Source organism: Amblyomma maculatum, chromosome 3 (genome assembly GCF_055883805.1).
Source record: "Amblyomma maculatum isolate TAMU_Amacu chromosome 3, ASM5588380v1, whole genome shotgun sequence".
NCBI classification, from domain to species: Eukaryota; Metazoa; Arthropoda; class Arachnida; order Ixodida; family Ixodidae; genus Amblyomma; species Amblyomma maculatum.
The window spans coordinates 152,902,485-152,923,929 of record NC_139346.1 but is presented as its reverse complement, the minus strand read 5'-3'; the positions used below and the strand labels follow the sequence as shown (position 1 = coordinate 152,923,929).

Below are 21,445 nucleotides of genomic sequence, written 5' to 3'. Positions count from 1 at the left end.
TTCTTTAGCTCGGGTTGTGACAGCATATTACTGGACAGTGGGCCAGCAGTTGAAGCCTCCAACGTTCTCTGTATTCCATGATGTGGTCCCCTGCAGCACCTACCGTTACCCCCAGCAACGTGGAGGATCGTACTAGAGTAAAGATGGCGGCTGACCGAAAGCTGCAGGACGCCACCATATTGTTAAAGGCTAAGAAATGACACTGGTAAGCCAGCAAATTGAAATCCATTAGGCACCGAGTCCTTCAGTTTTGATGCTTTATTCATCGCAGAGCTCAATACCAACTAAAGGAAGAACTTGCGTTAGTCCATAGGAGTGCAACAAATTTGGGGCTGCCTGCACCTGTTAGAAAAAAAGCATTGGACTCTCGTTGATGCAGGAATTCAAACAGAGCGTTTCACAGATACGAGGCAGATGCCGTTTCCCTAGGCTAGTGGAGCACAACAGCTAGCGGAACTCGAGTCGTGATTGCCACCTGTAAACCACACCAGCCCACTTTCCGCACTAGTCTCTTGGAGGTGGTGCGTGCACGTCAAGTGTCCAGTGACTGCAGTTGGGGCCGTTTAGACGAGTACACTGCCTTGCGATAACTGCGCACTGCACCACTGCTCTTGCCTTGTGCTTCTTCAGGGTTTACTAACTTCTAAAGACTAAAAATTCATTAGTTGGGTCGTCCGTTGGCAGCGAGCCCACGCATGACAGTAAACTTTTTTCACTGCATGTGCCATAGGGGGACGAAATGTCAAGAGCAAAATGTGGTGGCTCTAAAGTAATAGCATTTCTTTATGTTATGGAGTACATTAGTGGCTCATCACTCTCTGCCTTTCTATTGGGCACCACTGCCTTCAGATTTCGAAGACAGCCAGAACCTAGTGGACAGTTGGGAGGGGGTTAGAGAAGGATGAGCGTGTGCACTCGTTGATGCCGCGGTGGTGTGTGTGCCAGTGATTTGTGGTGGTCTTGCCTCCTTCCTTGGGGTTGTCAGGTGGCGCCCCACAGTCCCAAGGCAAGACTTGTCCAGTGACTGTAGTGCCACGGCTCGTCGCTGCAGCCAACAGCAACAGCGGGAGCGGGAGCTGAAACTCAGGACTCTGGAGGAGGCTGCCCGTGGTGGTCGGCCGCCCATCAACTGAAGACAAGAAGAGGATCGATCGCCCTCTCTCACCTCCCAGTGTTCCTGCGACCTTTTCGTCCCTCCTGCCAGCAACTACCACATCCCTCCTGGTGTTCTCCTGAGCTGAGGCCAGCGCGTCATGTGATGACTGCCCACCTCCTCCTCCTCCTCCCCCTTTCCGAACCCATTCCACAACCAAGAGGCGTGGCTCCCATGTTACTCCCCTTACCGGTTCCTGAATGGGGGCAGAGCAAGACACTGTGCGCACTCTTCCTTCATCCAAGAGTGGTGGTGGCATGTGTTTTCATCTATCTGCAGCCTCTACGATGACAACCCCCTTGCGATGGCATTTTCTTACACCCTTTTTTTTTGTTGCCCCCCTACCCCACCTCCCATTCTCATGAGGACAAACGAGAGGTTGTGTTGTTTTAGCCTGCTGTTGCTGCGTTATGAATCTTTCGCTCTGGCAAGAATTTTTTTTTTGGCAGAGAGCAAGTTGAGTCATTCCTCAAGATCCGAGACAAAAAGTGGTGTGTTTATTCTCATCAGATTATTTTTACATATTATTATTATTATATATATATATATATATAGACACACACACACACACACATATACATGTTTCAATTGAGTGCTTTTTTTTTTCTTTGTCTATCTTGGCGTTGATGTGTTGTGTAGGTGAGGAACTGGTGTTTTTAGGTTTTATGCAATACTTTTTATTGGTGTCCTTTATTTTTTATTTTTTTTAAGCTTCCACTTTGATGCAAGTACAGAGCAGTTGACTGTACAGGGCTTGTTTCCCTGCGACTGTTTGTGTTTAATTTTTATAGACGTGCATTGTAGTGGATTTTACTAGTCAAGACAACTTGCCTTCCTTAACCTGGCCCTGCACAGCAGGGTTCGTTCCTGCAGCAGACTGTTGTATCTCCACTTTATTGCAAAACGTTTTTATCTGTTTGCCTCAACATTAGGACCACTGGTTTTTACTTCTCCAAACACCCTTCGTGTGCTCTCGTCACAAAGCCTATTTCTTTTGCTCCCCATGCAGTTTCCTTGTCAGCCTGCTCAGGCTGTGAAAGAACCCACGAGTGTGCGAAATGATAGGTCTTTAAAATAGTTGTGAAGTTTTTTTTTTTCTTGGCTGTGTCTTTGTGCATATGTGTGCGTGAGCGTTTGGATGTGCTTGTTTTATATTTGTGCAGAAGCATTTTTCTGGTGCCATGTGTGTTTTGAGAAAATTTGGTGGAGGATGATGGACTAGTGGCTGTTGCTGTCTGGATGGGTTGCCAAATGTTGGGTTTATTTTAATGAGGTGGAGTGCATAGACAAGTCATCAATTGTATGGCGCACCTTGGGCTGTAATATATTACTGTGCACTTTTTGCACACGAACATTGATAGAAGGCAAGGTGACAGGTTTTTAGATGGCCAAGAAATACATCGCGTGTGCTTTTCTTGTTTGAATTTAGTAAAATTAAGCTGGCATTGAAATCATATTGAGCATGGTTAGGGGCATTTTTTCTTGTTTTGTTTTTTTATTACAATTTTTCTGTTCCACTTTCTTGAAATTCTAGCTTACGGAACGTTGAATGTGTAATTGTAAAAAGTGCTCCCATCTTGCAAGAGTTGCATGACACAGCCACGTTGTTTGTGTAATATATAAGCAAAGATATTGCACCCTGTACATATATTAGCCAATTTGCAAGGGGAAAAGGAAATTGCAATTTTTCACTGTACCAGTGAGTGGTTGGTCTGTCAAGTTGCAATTAGTTTTTTTTTTTCATGTTCCCAGAGTCACTTGTTAGCAAACAACTTCTCTGGTGTCTGCTACGGCGTACACGCTTTTGTTGTCATGTAGTGCGCGCCGACGCATTTCGCGCGAATCACCAAGAATGCAATTGTATGCAATGTGGGTGTTCCCCCAACAAGAAAACGAATGCATCTTTAACGACAGCTTCTTTGTGAAAAATGTGTTTACTAAAACGTTAGTGAGAAAATGACAGGCTACCCCACTACTGCTGTCACTACTACTTCTACTACAGCTACAACCACTACAAGAACAATGCAAAAAAAAAAAAATCTTCAACCACCACAGTACAAGAGCAAATAGCGCCCCCTCGCAGGTCTTCCCAGCTTGGTGTTGGAGGAGCTCTTGGGGAGCAGCGCACAAAAATACGAAACTGCATCTGTACAGTGTGTCCCATCCCACACATTTCATTTTGTCCCACCTCACCAAATAAGTAAATGGGGGTTTACAGTGGCACAGTTGTCACTACATGCACGAGCGTGCGGAATGCCGCGGGACTTTAGCAAAGGTTTGTGTGTAAATAAACATGTGCTCATTCAAGCATACACGGCTTTGAAATGTCACCTCCCTGCATTCGAAGTGCCCGCGCTTCCCCTCACAGCCATCGTTTCAAGTTGCCCAACTGCCTCCAATGCTTTCATTGTTTGTGTATTTATTGCCGATCAATGTAAATACTACTGCGGCCACGTCGTCCCTGCGCCCTCCCCTCTTGTGTCTTATATCAGCAGGGCTGCCAAATCTCACTCAGTCGCACCAAATAAGACTCCTGTAGTACAAGCTGGGCACAGTCCCCTGCCCGTCACTCCTCTCTCTCATGCTTCCCTGGGGTGTGCCGGCAAAGCACCATCACCTCGACAATGGTGGCTTCCAATTTGATGGCACGGGTCAGCCAACTAGCAAGTTGCGTTTCTGAAGTACCTTCTTTATTTATCTTCATTTTAAACACATTGCCGACAGGTGCCTTCTAAAAGAAATGCAGCATTGTTTTTACTTGTTTTCCCTCCTCGAACACTTTGCGTCGGCACGGAGAATGGCCGCGTGTAGTAATTTCCCCATTTCTTTGCAAGTGCCTACTGGGCCAAAGGACAGGAGAAATTGCAGCTGACAAGGAGTTCTTCCTTGTCCTATACTTAACGTTTCCTAATGTCCCGCCCAGCATAGCGAAATTGTTCAGAGGCCACCCCCGGCCAGCGTTGTCCCAGCCTGCTCCCATGGTGTACATTTTGTGATGCGCGAGGTGACTGTAATTTTATATCTATTTGGGCACCTGGAAGAGTTTGTGTAAACTTGTATCACACAGACAATAAATATCCATTACTTCTTCCCCTAATTAAAGAAGACAGCAGTGAGTGTGCTAAAATATTGCCATTTATTCTTCAACAAACAGGTTTGTATAACAGTGCTCATTGTACAAATGTCATTTTATAAAACTGCCCTGAAATTGGGGGAGGGGGAAATGAACCGGTAATATTAAAAGCTGCAATTTTACGGGGTTCCAAGTAATGCCTGTAGTTCAGCACCCCTTAAAATTAACCAAAGGGTCATTTTTAAGTACAGTTTAGGCAGCCTCGAAAACTGGCGAAGTGCAGTCTTGTCGAAGCAGTTGCAGCAGGCCGATCCGGCTTGCTTGCTATACAGTGAATATGCAATGAAATCTTTTACAAATGTATGCCCACCTCAATGTATGGCAGCAGGAATCTTTTATTGAGCTATATATAACAATGGCACATTCACACATTTTCGAAAGCCAAGAAACAAAATGAAAGATGGTCGAATTCGCGTAAAACAGCACGGTAGAAACCACTGCCTATTACTATACCTGGTTTTGATGCACCTCTGAAGAGATGCAAAATGGGCCAGGATGGCTACTAGAGCAAAGTTACAGTAAATCGGTGTTGCTGATTACTGAACTGGTCCAGACTGTGCCGAGAGCCTGCTTGGCAATGCAGGAGGCCTCCCTGGGACCACTCTCTCAACAAATGCTGCCTTTTAGGTGCGAAATCAAATGAGTTGTACGTGAAATCTCCTGGGAAAAGGAAGTACCGAGTGCGTAGTCTATGGAGAAGGCATACACTTGAGTCGCTCGAAGGCTTCCTTCTCGAGCTGTTCCCTGTGATCGGGGTGAGCAATGTTGATGAGGGCGTGGGCACGCTGGCGAATGCTCTTGCCAAACAGCGATGCAATGCCATGCTCTGTGACTATGTAGTGTGCATGACCGCGGGTTGTGACAACACCCGCGCCCTGCTTGATGTAAGTGCAGATTTTGCTCACACCCTTGGCGGACACTGATGGCATGGCCAGGATGGGCTTGCCCTTGCCGTCCTGGCAAATGGCCGCTCCTCGAAGGAAATCGAGCTGCCCGCCGAAACCTGCAAGGTTCAACAAGTTTCACAAAGTATTTGTCAATGGCAACGTCTAACTCGTCAACCTTGTTTGTTCAGTACTGATTTCATTCAGTGCAGCCGGCTCTAAGACCCAAGCAGGACAGGCATAACAGAATAATGAAGAAACCATGACAAAATTCAAACACTAGGACTGCAAATGTGAACTGAATGTAGCGGCATACATCTGCAAAAAATTACAGGATTGCGCTTAGCTTCACTTAATGATTGTGTGCTCATAATTTCACTACTTTCTCTGGCTTCATCATCATTACCAATTGCAACGTCCTTACCGGAAAATTGTATTGACGTCGGAATTTATTGCGATCATCTCGCTGACATTTCGCGGCATCTCATGAACCTGCAAAGGCTTTCACCTTAACCCTCTCGTGCATGAATTAAATACAGTGAATGAAATCTTTTTTTCTCACCCAAAAATATTTCCCTAGGCCACAAAGCTCTCGAAAAAATTTTTGTAAAGTAATCAACAACCTCCTTATATTTTCAATGTGTCCTCATATGAGGATGTCATGTCGTAAGGTGGGCGATGAGGTAATCGGCTTAAGTACGAAACCAAATCTGTAATAATACAGGGCACTCATGCCGGAACAGAACAACAAACAATTTAAAGTGAAAGGTTTATGATGGGCCTTGCACACGCCGCTTATGCACTATGCAAGGATTCTTGAGCTCTCTGTACAGAGAGGGACGTTGCAGCGACTGCAGAAGTGCCTTGTCTTGCTACGGCAAGCTAGACTTCGACAGCAATTGCCTTGCTTCTGGTTACTCTTATTGTTTAGGAAATGCTGCCTGACATCGCATATTTTTTCCCAGAGACACATGGTGGAGCACTATTTCCTATATAGAAGCTGGCGCAGGATCATTGGATGAGCAGTCTCATCGCATCAGGGTCTGTGCTGGTTCAACGCGGATTATGAGCTCCTTGGCAACGCGATCTCAAAACTGAAATTGGTTCACAACTTGTTTCTTGCATTTGTTGCATCTCCATACCATCGACCTGTTCACAAATGCCGCATTTAGTGGGTGAAAGAGCATTCTCGTGTAACCCTTCTTGTTTCCGGATGTTATTTCTGTACCTTGCAATCAAGAAATCCAGGATTCGACACTCCCCATGCATTTGTTGTAAACTTCCATGGAGTGCGGCCTGGTGACATCAGTTACACTGCTCTCTTTCCTGTTGCCTTTTTTAACTGCATACACACTTTTTTGGAAAACAACATCCTAAAGTAAAGACTGGAATTACGGCCAATCGGTATGTGCGTCACGCATGTTGACATTGTGCTCACCAATAAACCTAACGGGCTTCCCTGCGCAGTCGTTTTTATGGGCGATCCACAATACGCTGTACTTTCCTGCAGTAGAAACCCACGGGGCAGCCCCTAGGCCAGAATTTACTGAAGCACCGTTAGCATGTAGAGGCTCGCTGTCATCATCCTCCTCTCCTGAGCTGCTTAAGTGCCAAGATCTCTCAATAATCTGGTTCAGAATCGTTATTCGCATCGATTTCCTCCGTGGACACTCCGCTTTGAAGACATTTTGGAAAACTGCTATTTTTTCCACGGTCAATGGAAGTGCTACACAGCGAAATTCCTGCTTAGACAGCCTGCACTGCTCATGAAAAGCGGGGGGGAAATACAGGTGCTTTGAGCCCAGGCCTAAAATTCTGTGAGTTTTTGCTAGGTGGCGCTACAAATGAGGTTAGGCTTTTCATGCATGTCCCCATTTTAGGACACGTTTGTTTCTATGTATACAGGCCTAGCCAAGAAAAAAGCGACAACAAAACTGGCTGACATTAAATAAGGGTTGCACTTTGCACATATATTTTTTATACTCGGTCAGAGCCACTGCCTATCGATGAATTATTTTTTGTTTCTTACGATCATTCGATAGCCTCCTAATCCCCATTAGAACCTGGTTTTTCAAAGAATATTGAAGGCTAGTGCCACCTGTGGAACATGTTAGGAAACTTGATATGCCCTCAGCTGGACACACCATGTGGTTAGCGACACGCTCCCAGCAAGTGAAAAATTCTTATAGCAGGATGAATATGTGTCCTCATGTGAGGCCCGTATGCATGAGAGGGTTAATAAAAAGATCACTACTAGTACTATATGCGGTAAACTCCCCCCTCCTCGCCCTTTTTTCAAATATATGCAACACGAAAATCAAAGTAGCCTTCGAGGGAGAGGATGACTGATTTTAACTCTCAATCTTGCTTTGGTGCTAAGGTGGCCAGCAGTGCAACCTTGTGTGTCTGTCTAGTCTCGCTCCACCTGCAACGTGAGCTGTTAACTCCATGAAGAAGAACACTAAGCACCTTTCTGTGCCCCACACATGCAATAAACGTAGCACAGATATCTGGGCATCTCTACACCACGTAGCGCATGTTGACACCGCATCAGTTGGAAACGAGATCTTCGAGTTTTTAATGAAAGCCTCAAGACAACAAGAGGACACACTTTGCATATACGCACCTACCTGTGGAAGGCATCGCGTATTACATGACGAACGGGCGATGCAGACTATCTCTGCTAGTGCAAGAATGATGGTGACGTGCCTTTTTCATACCGGACTGCATTGCGACCCACAACGCAGTTACGTGAGTGACTATGATTGTTCAGCATCCAAAGTGTTTGTGATAAAATCATAATAAATGTAACCTGAGCTGCAAATCTATATGTGCAGCTGGCTGGAAGGAAGTGTAACAAATGTTGCTCTACTTCGGGTTAAGTTCAGACACTTCCTTAACAAAACTGCTCACAGGACTCCCGTTAATTCATGCTCATGAGCATGAATTAACGGGAGTCCTGTACACCCAAATAAAAGGCAGTCCAGGGTGATAACTGCCTTTTCAACGATTTGAACGTGCAGGTGTTGCCAAGATAAACATTATCAAGTACCTGTGGCAATGCACCGTAATACACATAATGCGAGGACAAATGGACGATGAGCGAAATCACTGACTGAACCTCTAAAATTGTTTCCAGGAATTTGCACACTAAGCACGGTAAAATGATACACTTATGACCTGAAGTGGGCTTTTCAGAGTGGTGTAAGAACGCCAGTTTTCAAACTGTACAAATGGCTAAGAAAGCAAACGTCGCATGTGGTGCTGCACGTTCCACCCATGTAATCGTGGAACTCAAATCATGCCCGACGTCACAAGTTTGGCTAAAAGTTCCTCAGCTAAAAAGCGCTTTTGCATGCCGAATAAATGGGGAAATAAATTTAAAAAGCCTGAATAACTGAATGCTGAAAAAAAAAATGCCAGAGAGCTGGGTTCAAATTTCCCTGGAGCAGCCAGTAAAGTAGCCAGTCAACATCTGAAAGCACCATACTTTAGAGAAGACTCGATGGAGGAGTAATCACACCATAGCAATGCGTGTAGAACAATTTCGGCAGATAATCTAGCTCAAAAGTGCGGGACAATGCACCAGTAAACAAGAAAGTTCACACTAAAATGCCGTAGCAACTGATAGCGAGGTTAATTACCTGAGTAAATCCTTGTGCCAATGGAATCTGACACAACCTGACCGGTGATGTCAACTTCAATGCAAGAATTGATGGCAGTGACCTTTGGGTTCTGGCAGATAATCTGAGGGTTGTTGACGTAAGAGACATCCAGCATCACTGCATGAAAAATGGAGAAAATTGCGTCAACCTCTTGCACGTCTGTCACAGACTACATAGGGCCTTCACAGAAAAGCAGCAATGATAAAATGCTGAATGAAGTAGCTACCCCATTATGTGAAAACCCTCCTAGATCTCCCAACACACCTCTAGTGCTTTAAAATTTAGTTACCTTAGTTAACTAATATGAAAGCGAAACCAAAAGTTGAAAAATGAAACTGTGTATGCATGATGCTGTGTAAAAATCTCAAAACCTGGCGAGAGCAAGTGTGAACATTCCTGTTTCTTAAAGATCTCTGCTCTTTTCCTTAATCCCACCTTTTGTGGTTTATGGTTCAAGTGTCCATCTACTATAAGAGTGCTACAGTGCCTCCTTAATCCCACCTTTTGTGGTTTATGGTTCAAGTGTCCATCTACTATAAGAGTGCTACAGTGCCTTTGCTTCCTAACAGCTTATAACCTCTACACAGATGTGTGTAGATTCTACAAGAGATGTTTCAATATGTTTGGCATAACCTTAAGACCGCTTGTCCCTGTTGATGACAACGAAGACTGCACGACACACAAGGTGTAGGCGTTGTGTGCACAGTTATCACCCGACTGCGGGTGAAGAGGCACTGCATGGCTGGCGTGAGGTACACGTGGTCGGCAGCAGGAGTGCTGCGACTGTCTTCAAAGCTATGGATGTATCCTCTGCAGATGTTGTCCCACAAATACCCCTTTACCTTAAAACACACCTGTATGTTCTAGGTTACCAGTAACAATATCATTCAGCTTCATTCCCATAACATGCACGAGTTCTCATTAAATAAACCCTCGAGTAGCATTCTGGGACGCCTTGCAGAAGTTTACAAACTCCCACAAGCTTGTCTAACTATATGAAAAGTTATCTAAATATATAAAAAAAAAGCCTTCTGCTGAACAAGGCTGTCATGTATAACAGTTATTTAAATATGGCACACCAAGTTCCACAGCCCGTCAATCACTGACACGATTCTGACTGTGTTAAGCCATCTATTCTCTTCTACAAACATTAACCATCTCCATAAATGGCAGCTATTTTTCCTTGAACAAGAGCACTGTACACTTTCCGTGCTGAAACACATTGTTAGGGACTATAAAAAGAAAATACGGTACTATGTTGTACCTGCAGATCATACAATGGCTATAGCTTGAAGTACTTGTCGTATTCCCACATGTTGTGGCTACACAATAAATTTTAAGTTAACTTGACGTTCTGTGAGTGCCTATCTATACAAGCTTCACTTTTTGGGCAACAAAATGCATAGTTTGAATTCACTAAAAGCACTATGCAAACCAAACAACTTCAAAATGCGCTAAAAACAAAGAAGGGCAGTAAATATTTACTACACAGTACCATATCCAACTTTGGAACACCACACGCAAGGTATGCACCTAAACGTAAGCTAAAGCCTCAGAAACTGCCATGAGTCTTCATAACCTAGTTTACTTGTCTCTCAGCACTTAGCTACTTGAGGCAAGTGGGTTGTGTGATTCTACACAGAATAACTAAGTCGTACTAACCAAGCCCGGCATTGCAGTTCATGAAGTCAAACAGCCTTTGGGTGCCAATGCAGAAGCTGCCCACAATTTTTCCTTTCTCAATAACTTTCTTGTTGTTAGTGATACAGCCTTCTTCCACAAGGTCGACGACACCATCACTGAACATCTCCGAGTGGACACCCAGGTCCTTGTGATTCTTGAGACAGCTGAGCACAGCATCAGGAATTGAGCCGATACCTGGAATATCGTAAACAAAAGTGTTTCGAAAGTTACTAATGGTGCAAAGAGGGACCAATAACAAAACAGAGCCAGGAAAGGCATCTGTACATTTGACAGAACTTCACCGCAACTTGAGAAAGTGCACATGCTCGAGGTGTTTCTAGATGTGTTACCATCTATGTGAAAGTAAGAGTAGAAAGTAATATAGAGCTTATTTCTATCTAATCAAGGGTCTAAAGATTTTAAAAAATCCATGTACATGAAGGGGTTTGAACTCATTCTGCAAATGGGACAACAAATTATTGCAGCACAAAATGCATACATAATTCTAACAAGTCAACAAAAAAGTTTGTCAACACTTTACTGTTGATATTATGGGCAGTGACGTCAGAAATGCTGCATCGAGCCAACAAGCACTCATAGAACATGTAAGCACCACTAACTGCAGCAAAATTAAGTGCACAGTTAAATAAATTTGGAACATATTAATTTAGAAGTGTAAAATGTTTGCAGTTTTCAACATGCAAAATTGTCCCAATGCAGTGGACTTCGATTTATTCAAGATGCTTAACTCGAGCATCTGGTATATTCTAATGCCCGGTTTATTTCAATGTCCACACTTTTCAACATGCAAAATTGTCCTTGTACGGTACACTGAACTTGTATCACATTTTGAACTTGCCTAACACACATGTCCAGATTCGTTCACAATGGCACTGTGGTCCTGTCCACATTGGATGTGTTTAAAGGGCTCAACCTAATTCAAATTTCACATTATTCAAACAACCCTTCTGTCCCCTGAGAGTTTTGTATTGCCGGGAGACTACTGCATTATCAGAACAGAACAGCTGCCACCCTTACCGAGTTGCAGCGTGGCACCATTTTCGACCAGGTTGTCGGCGATGTTTCTGCCGATCTGCTTCTCGACTTCAGTCAGCACAGCTGGCTTGTGCTCTGGCAGCTTGGCATCGTGCTTCACAAGGGCATCAAAATGCGAGATATGTATGTTTCCGTCACCCCAGGTGCGGGGCATGTGCTCGTTTACCTGCCCTGCACACAACGGATGTACAGCATGTACCCTTTCCACGAGGCAGCTTCAAAATGATCAAGTTAAACATTCAGCAAAAAAAAAAAGTGACAATAAAGTTTCGCTACAAACAGAACATAAAACAATGAACCAGATATGAAACTGCACTGAATGACACTATAGAAGATAATGAGTTTCGAAGCTCAAAAGCATATCAAACTTTCAACAGACAGGTAGAGACACTGACCTGATACTAAAGGTGCATGCTTTAAAAAGAGTTAATTTAGAAGGCTATTATGAATGAGTTCAAGAAACCTTCTTGCCTCAGGCAGCCCGCTTGTTCTATAACACTATTATGTTACTGTTTCAGTGCAATGCCAAGAGACAAGCTGCTCAATATTGCACGTTAAGTCCAGATCAAGCCTCTGACAACCTTCAGCATACATACATACAGTGAAGCCCACTTATGAACTTGATGGTCATTTAGATTGTTTGTTGTCTCTGAAGTTCGTAGTAAGTGGACTTGCCCTATTTAAGCAAAACTAAAACAGAAAAAGTAAAAGTAATACAAAAGATGGCATTTATTTATTTATTTGAAAAATCACTTGTGGATGTCTCTTTCCTCAAATCAAACACTATCAAGCCATCTTCTATGCTCCCAGCATGATTACATACTCCCGACTGAGAAACTTTCTGGAGACCAGCCGCTTTACTAACGCGATAATAGTGACAGCGATTGAGGCATTCACGACAACTGGTGGTAAGTCGCCATCCGCTTCTTTGCGACGAGGAAGCCACTAGCGTACAGTGGTTGTGTCACAGAACCAGAAGCCCTATATATGTGCATGTAACTGTTGATCATTTGGCTAAGGAATGGGGCAAATGGATGGGATGACGACAACACCGACGATGCAAAACCAGGAAAACTAGACTGACAAAGCTAGCTCGCCCTGCAATATATAGGATCAGCATCCAGAACTGATTGGTCAACATGTGTGACAGTAGACTGTACTTGGTAAATGCTCTGGGCCACATTCTTACCAATTATATACTTGGCATGGGTGAGAGCTGCCCGTGCACAGTCAACGCTGGTGCCCAAACTGCAGTAGCCATGAATATCTGGTGGGGTCACATGCACCAAGGCAACGTCGACAGGGAGTACACCACGGTGGAAGACTTGTGGGATCTCACTCAGGAATATGGGGACAAAGTCTGCCCGGCCAGCGTTGATGGGTTCCCGGCAGTTGGCTCCAACGAAGAATGACATGCTGCGGAACATGCCTGCAAAATATACAAAAGCAATCATCAAAACCAAGGAAATACAGTTAGTCACTATATGTTTACAAGTTACGTTTATAGCACTGAAAATCGATAGTAAGTTTGACTAATCACTGCTAGTGTAAAGGGAAGCATTTCGGCAAATTGCTGATGCTACATAAAAATATGACCTCAGCTTGAAGCAACACTGAAAGCTACCACCGAATTCAGCTCTACTGAACTTTTTATCATGTTTAACCAACTAGCTCCACAATCCACCATACTGTTGTCCAAATTATACTAACCCAAAGGGCCCTTGAAGCAGTGCTGTCTGACCTGAAAAACCAATGTAAGAATGGGCAGCCCTGTCTAAGGAGCCCTTTCATGTTAAGATTTCTTTTCAGACCTTCTGGTTCTATGGAGCTATGGGTGATTAAATACTTCGCCTTCCTCAAGCTGCGACCTTCCTCACTGCATCGTGCTCCAGAACGAGGGGGCTGTACTCTGCCCAGTTAACATGGTGTCACCTGTGGCACACAGGTTGTCTACTTTTAGGTGGCTAAAGGCCACAGCTTTGCATACAGTGTAATGTTTGTTGCATTTTATAATATGAAACCAAAATGCCTTCGTTGAAATGCACTTAATGGTCTATTTATTCTGTTTACTACTGCCACAGTGAATTCCTCGTGAAAGTGCTTTATTAATTTATTACATATGAGCCACCCCTTGGAAAAGTCTTCATAGGTTTCAGGCAAATAAAAAAGGAATTAAACTGGCCCTTTTTTTAAATTTTTTTATAATATCTCAGTACACTGATGCATATACGAAACGCAGTGGCAGATGAATTCCAGACTTTAATGGGCCAGACAAACAGAAAAAGACTACAGCACACGCGAGTACCTTCCCAGTTATTGCGACTAGCCAAACACTTGACTGACGCACTGACTGACGCAAGCAAGTACACAGCAAGCTGGCACGCTCCCAAGGTGAGGTTTGTTTTTACTTTCTTTTTTTTTGAACCGTGAATTCTGGTCCCCCTTAGGACATGGCCCGCATCAATCAAAGCTTCTACCTCACTATATTTAGAACGGCCGCTCAGTTCCTCATTCCCCCCCCTCCCCCCCCCCTTTTTTTGCATCTCTGTGCTCTGCTTTCATTCACTTCTGCTCTGCCAGGCACCACTGCCTTTTAACACTTCATGAAGCAACCCCTGCCACCAGAAGCTTGCGTCATCCTTAGTGCTACCAAGACATAAACACGGAGGACTGGCGACATCAAACGCTTTTACGTTGTTGACCTACTCTACTTAGTGCAATGCCTCAGGTGAACAGGAGCCAAACGCTTATCTAGCATTCTGGGGGCAAATTTCAAAAACACCCTTGCACAGATATTTAAATGCTGCTTAAAAAAAAAAACCATTCGACTGAAATTAATATAGCACCCTTCACAATGGTGCACTTTACAGCCTACAGTGTTGCTCTACCACATAAAAGCAGTTATTCTCATCATGCTTAAAAATGCTTAAAAAAATAAAAACAAGCAACTTGTCTAGGTAATGTTGATAAGATATTGTTAAATTAAAGAGAAGGGCATGGCTGTTTTACACTTCCAGATAAAATTGCATATGGATTACATTTTGCTCAGTGTAAGGTATAACAAGCATTCTGATTTTATAGTTGGCGGATTCTCTTTATGTCATGTCTTCTTACGACATGTCCACAATTTATATTTGCCACTCTGTGGAAAGAGACTAACGAAATGCCGTGCTGGGAAATAAAAAAAAAAAAAAAAAAAAAAAAAAAAAAACGATGAGACAAGTAGAAAGCTAGCAGGACATCATCAGGTGAAGGTGGCAGTTTTCTAACCATTCCTACACATAGGCTTCCAATGTGCAGTCTCAGCTTAGAGCTGCCAGTCTCAGCTTAGAGCTGCCAGTCTCAGCTTAGAGCTGCATGTAAATCACTGCGTGTATAATAAAAAACTGTGGGGGTTTAAGCATGGCTAGAACCTAGCGATACTAACAAAAGCTGTGTTAACCAAGGTTATCTCAAGCTCCGCCATAAGAGACTTTTGGGTGGACACCATGAAATGGTGGGCATCTATGCTTAATCAGGCTAAGGTAACTTTTTATATTTTTTTCTTTAGGCCAGTTTTTGGAGAAAGGAAGGCACGGCATACTTTTGGGTGGACACCGCTCACAGAATGATGGACACTTACACTTAATCAGGTCTAGGTCACAACATCTTTTTGAAGGTCAAGTAGCTGAACAGGTTGACCTTGGCTGATACATGGCGTAGTGAAGCTTTCGCTTCAAATGTTCAAAACTCATTGAGTGAAAAATAAATATCAATTGTCTCTGAGCCCTTTCGCTCTTGGCAAAAACTGACTGCCAATTTTCTTTTAACGACGCCAATGCGCTGGCTACCACTCCTGACTGTCAAGGCTCTCACGCACCTTGACAGTCTGGATGGTTGTACTCGGCAGCGCCTTCAGTGTGGATGTGGCAGACAGTGACATTCTTGAGGCCAGCCTTCTTTCCATGTTCCACCATGGCTGGAATGAGACCTCTTGGAGTGGCTGCTGCTCCATGGACAAACACCGTGTCACCTGCAGCCAATGAAAGAGCACAGCCAACCTCTCTTTATCTCGAGGACAGGTGTCCTAAATTCAGGGTGTTAATGCACATACACACACACGCATGCACATGCACGCACACATACACACACACAGTATGATAATTAGAGAAAACACATCCCTGCTGTAATTTCTGCCTCCTCCTTGCAGCTTAAAGCCTGTTGCAAAACTGGGTCAACACCCAAGTACTCAAGCAAAACAAGCTAATGCAAGATACACAGCAACCAAAAGACACTGATGCTTGCTCATGCAACCTGTCAACTTTCGCTATTACAGAGCTACTCAGTATGTTCACTGAAGAATATTAAAGGGCCCATAAAAAGCTATTTACTAAAATTATAAAATGCGCATGCGCATTAGGTATCCCAACAATTTTCTCCACAGTGGAAAAATTTTCTAGCTTAATAAGCATCGAATATTTGGCTATCGAAAGTGGTGCACCTCCTCTCACCCTTCAATTTAACCCAAGCCGGTGCGCAAGAAAAAAAAAAAAAAGAAAGAAAGAAAACAAGCAGTGACAGAGGCCCACCATGCTCAGTCCCGCCTGTGTAACTTGGGAGTGTCTAATAAGCGGCCACACCCAGCAGCCCCACTGGCAGTGGGTAGATTTGCACACAGATATGTGTAGGCTAAATCGGTTGTGAGTGGTCGTCAGGAGCACCTCTTATAAACTATTTGCAAATTATCGGCTCTATGCAAAGCTTTAAAATTTGACACAATGCTCACAAAGACGCACCTGTATGGACTTCTTGCAATAGAATTTTATGGCAAGAACCATTTAAGGGGCTCTCTAAGAGCACTGTACCGAGTAAAACAAATGAAATGTAACAATAAGGAAAAGTCACTGAAGTTTCAGTGAACAAATTAGGATAAAAACATTACGGCAGCACTTAATTAAAATTATGCAATAATAGTGTATTAGTATTAGGTACTCCTGCTTTTCATTTCTATTCTGCTCCTTCTCTATGTTTCTGTTTCATTATATAGTTTGCCATGTGTTTCTTTCCTCATTAAAAGCTTCTTTGCTCAACTTAACTGAGAAAACTTCTGAGCAACTTTATTCTACTCTTCGCTGTGTCATTTGTGGAGGTTCTTTACATGGCAGCCACCTCCCAGCACCTCCCCTACAAGCAGGGAGGGAAATTTCCCTCTCAATTTTGCCCCCTGCCACCAAACAATGCAGGTGGCAGGTGGAAGCCACAGTGCGACACAAGCCTAAACCAGTAATTTTTTCTATAGTACTTCAAATGTGAACGCAATCATAATCTGCTCCTAAGGAACAATAGGAGCTGGAATAGATGCTTTCCCCAAAACATGAGCACAGCACTTCTAAAAGCAGCTTTTTTCAATTACATGTGTCCACCGGAACTAAGTAAATAGTCAGAGGACCAACTTCTCTCTCTAAGCGCAGCTCACAGAAAGATGCAAATTAATCACAGTTATAAATGCTTCCACTATAGCACTGCTAAGTCTTTGGCACTATTGGACAACATGGACAATATTGTGCAAACGTATCTTCCCAACGTAAATGATAGAGAAGCACTCTGCCCTCAAAGATAGAAAGTGACACTGCTCGTACAGGTCACTTTGCATACTCCCCTTCCAGATCCTAGAGAAGTATCCCTGTAATCTGTTGCGCAGGTACAAGATACCCAAGATACCTACAACAATACACAGATTGCCATTGTTCTTCGTTTTGCCAGAAGGAACCGCGACAGAAGTACGCCCTACAGCAAAACTCTTCTGTTTAGAAAGCACCTCAAAAATATTTCCCTTAGAAAGAAGCTGAAAAATATTTCTCTTTAGGCATGCTACACACACACTAAAGCCACAAAGAGGCACTCCTGATGCATAGGCACTCCTGATGCATAGAAGATATGTGCAGGCTTTCATCACTGTAATTTGCACTATGACCACGTCAGGCTGCCATGAACGAAGTGTACCTCACAGTGCCAAAGTAAGCTGGCAGTACAGCGTAGTACTATTGCCATGAAGAAAAACGTTCGAAATTCTGCACACACACACACAAAAAAAGAACAAGAACTGTAAAAGCTATGCAGTGTGCATGACAGCCAAGACCACACACATAAAGAAGCAAATAGTCAAATGTTGTCAAGGGCTGCATTTTAGGTCACAGCTGCTCTAAAATGGCATTTATGCCACTCAGCCATACATTCACATCTCTGTTATGTAGGTGCGGACAAAAGTAAACTGAGCACGCTTTTCCGTTCAAATTAAAATCGTACCTTCTGCACTGGAGATAAGAAAACAATATTTGTCCAAGTGAAAGGGCACTGGCGTCTACTCCCAGTTCACACGTAGTACCACAACTGCCAGTTTCAATTATGCAACACACACAAAGAAAGGAAAAAAGCGTGCTCCGTTTACTTTTGTCACACCGGTACAATATGCTCTACTCCGGGGTCTTTTCACAAGTGACATCTAAAACTGATTAACTGGCACACTCCTTGCTAGCACATTTGAGTTAATGAGAGTTCAAAAGGTTATTTATTAAAGAGCTTTCTGTGACAGGAACATGTTTGGATCTGCTCATTTTGGCAAAGCCTGAAGCGCAAAAAAAGGCAGGGATGTGAGTGAGACACAGGACAAAGTGCTTCAGGCTTCGTCAAAATGAGCAAACACTAGCAACTAGTCCAAGAAACAGCCTTGCCGATGTTTGGATCACTTTCTGTGTTGCACTTGACATACTGCCCGTCCTTCTCACCTTTACAAAGAATTGATTTGACTTTAAATTTTATTCAAATTAAAACATTACATTGCCTCCCCACCAAGCATAAGCATATAAGTGCAAAATATGGATTTTAAAAACTGAGTTTCAATTAAGTTTAAGAAATTGAGTGTTGTGACAAATTAAATAGTGCATGCATATGAAGTCCACAATAAAGTGCTTCATTACAAAAAGGTAACTGTATATTTTAAAACCATATTAATGTGGTGGAAAAAAAAAGCGTTTTGAACATCATGTTCACCACGCTTCAACATTCTTATGTTTTTGTTCCTTCTCTGAAACACTGCTTGAGTAGTTACTCCTGACCTTCTGAAGTTATTTTATCAATGCGCAGTGAAAGCAATGCTAGCAAAAATTTTTCATTTTTAGGATTTTTATGGCCCAATATAACTTGGCCATTTTCCACGGCACTGCACATCACCTCCTCCAGAACTGGATAGAAATGACAAAAAAAAAAAAAAAAAAGTAATTTCACATTCTTCCATTTAATACTAGTTTCAGGTGTTTCATGCAAAATTGCCACAAACCACGAACAACATGTCCCGCGTACAGTATGAAGAGTGCTTGTGTGAATGAACTAGCTGAGCGAATAAAGTGAAGGTGACACAGCCACAAGTAGCGCTAAAGTACAGGGCGCTATCTTTCGAGAGGCTCGCATTCACAGAGAAGTGGTCTCCTGCCTTCCTTTTTGCTCTCCGAAAGCGAGCTCTTGTTTGCATGCCAACACAAAAAGATAGGCAGTCATGTGACCAAAACAAGTTCTGGAGCCTTATCAGCAGGACCGTCAAGGCTCTCAGTACAGCAGAGGTAATCTAACTCCTTTTTAGGCCTACTGTGCATAGTTCGGGTTAATGGTAGTCATTTCATCTGCTTGACGACAGCTACCTAAAAATTAAAGAGCAGCCGTGCCTTATGTAAAAACGATAACACATTGCACCCCTTGGTAAGGATTAAAACCAGTGGAAAGACGTAGACAGAGAGAAGCACACAACACAACGCTGGTGTGTTGTGTTGTGTGCTTCTCTCTTTGTCTGCGTCTTTCCGCTGGTTTTAATCCTTACCAATATGTACCAACTGGCCCAGCTCTCCACTCTACTGCACATTGTACCACATGCTGCTTTGCTTTTTATGAGCATTGCATAAAGAAGTATGTTAGTCACACTCGGCTGCATTCACGACAAGAACCAAAGCTTGACATAGATTTATTCTGGCTTCTGCAATTTAAAAAAAAAAGCGGCACACATGGCAGCACAGAAATTGTGTTCAGTTTACTAAGCATTTATAATTAAACTGATATAGTTCAGTAAAAACATTTTCAAGATAAATCCTTCCTCCTGAGAGCTGCCAGCTGCCCCGAAGTAATGCCACTGTTCCTTTAATTTGTTACCACGCTGTTATGTTGAGACTTTTGTTGCACCGCTTTCAAATGATAAGAACTGGTTCGACAGGAAACTGCACACACATGCTGCAATAAATGACATTTTGTTATATATATATTCCAGGGTGCAGCAGCAACCTGAGAATCTCTCTGCGGCTGATGAATAATGCAGCCTGAGGACTTGCCAGTCCCGTTTCTGTTTCTTGTTCTCTTCCCCTCTCCTATTTCTTTCCACTTGCTTCCATTTTCTCTCTCTCTCTCTTTTTCTTTTTTTTTTTCTTTCGCTAAGTGAATCAGCGAAGCGTGCGACATGCGCCGTTAACGAGTACGAGGTCAAAGCGCGGTCGTGTAACGAAGGTTGCCCGGTTTTTCTTTTACCAAAGTTACAACTTTCTTCGTAGAGAGTCGTATATTCAAACCGGCTGACCTTTGCGCGGAAAATGAAAAGCGAACCGTCGACGCCTGTGCACCTACATCTTCGTTGTTTACGCGTCGAATCCCTACAAATGGAAACTCGTGGCACTCATGCCTCCAAGGTCACATACAAAGAATACGGATACACGCCCAATCGAGCTTCGTTTTGCAGTAAAAAACACCCGCTACAGCTTTGTAGCTCAAGGATCAAGTTTGAACATTCGGATTTACAAACGAAGAATTAGCTATAGTTAGCAATTACAAACTCAAAGGGTCTTCGGCATTTTCGGTAGCAGCCTACGCGCGCTGACAAAACACGTAAAAAGTATAAGAATTGTTGAGGGAAGAATTTTTTCCTCCGCAACAATGAACAAACTGACACAACCTAAACTTTTCTAATCATAAATTTTAATTTTCTGCTGGAAACTAAAAGACAATATCTGAGCTGCACGATGCGAGTGCGTTTGTACTTGGCCTCATGGCCGCAATCGAAAGGCGATAGGTGCCCTATGAAATCTACAACTCTGCTCGAGGACGCCCGTAAAGCCCGTTGCGTACGGCGCGCTAAAAAAAGGAGCCAGGAAGGTGCGAGAACGAAAAGGCGTGCCCAGATGACAATTTTCCGGTGCCGTTCATTTTAGGCGACTGCAAAACAATCTCAGCAGGTACCGAGTAACTTGCCTGATTTGATCGCGCTGACCGCTTCCTCTGCCTTCACCCACTTCGGCTCGCGCTTCAGTGGTTGAAAAGGTTCGTTGCAGTATGAGTAGTAGCCTCGCCGGTGAGCGTTTTTCGCCGCCAAGCTCGAACGAACGAGCCGCTGGCAAAGGGAGGCAGCTTTGGACTTGAACGACATCGCTGCAACTGAATGAGCACGAAAGCGCGCAGTCTGTCAGACGCGGCACGACGCACACTACGCGGAGGCGGAGTTGTCTTTGCGATATGTCCGGTCGTTATCGCAGTGTCGACGGCGCGCTGTAGATGGCTGTAGTTCTATCGACGTAAGAAAGCCTAACGCCTGGCTGTTGAAGGAGAATCAGCAGAAATACCTAAACACCTGCGACGACCGTCGGTAACTTTCGATGCGGGAACTGACGTCTGCTCGTTGCCTTTTGAAGACGTCACATCCGCAACATTCGTGCTCTTTTTCGCGTTAATAATTAATAACGGCGTTCGTAAAAATAAAAGAAACAAAATAACAGTTACATTAAAAAAGTTGATATTTTAAGTCGTGATCAACAACACTACAAAAAAGAAACGACATGAAATCAACACAAGTTACCATTAAAAC

The 21,445-nt window shown here is 43.5% G+C and overlaps 2 protein-coding genes across 7 annotated transcripts in view; one reads left to right on the top strand and one right to left on the bottom strand.

Moving 5' to 3' along the window:
• The window catches only part of Gug (arginine-glutamic acid dipeptide repeats grunge), a 72,964-nt gene extending 69,499 nt beyond the window's left edge, over nucleotides 1-3,465 (top strand). For 4 of the 6 annotated variants that reach the window (XM_084598263.1, XM_084598265.1, XM_084598261.1 and 1 more), the window contains one exon: nucleotides 986-3,465. In XM_084598263.1, coding sequence (XP_084454389.1) covers nucleotides 986-1,133 — 148 coding nt within the window. In that variant the 3' untranslated portion in view covers nucleotides 1,134-3,465. Of the gene's footprint in view, nucleotides 1-96; nucleotides 206-985 lie in introns of those variants that run through there. The other 2 variants (XR_014706116.1, XM_084598264.1) reach the window with 2 other exon arrangements.
• Nucleotides 3,466-4,270: 805 nt separating this feature from the next.
• On the bottom strand, nucleotides 4,271-21,253 carry LOC146196505 (succinyl-CoA:acetate/propanoyl-CoA:succinate CoA transferase). The gene is made up of 7 exons (XM_084598266.1): nucleotides 20,836-21,253; nucleotides 15,434-15,586; nucleotides 12,764-13,003; nucleotides 11,557-11,745; nucleotides 10,498-10,713; nucleotides 8,815-8,952; nucleotides 4,271-5,289 (listed from the first exon to the last, which is right to left on the bottom strand). The coding sequence occupies exons 1-7, from the start codon at nucleotides 21,008-21,010 to the stop codon at nucleotides 4,976-4,978; spliced, it is 1,425 nt and encodes a 474-aa protein (XP_084454392.1). The 5' UTR covers nucleotides 21,011-21,253; the 3' UTR covers nucleotides 4,271-4,975.
• Between the last annotated feature and the right edge of the window lie 192 nt (nucleotides 21,254-21,445).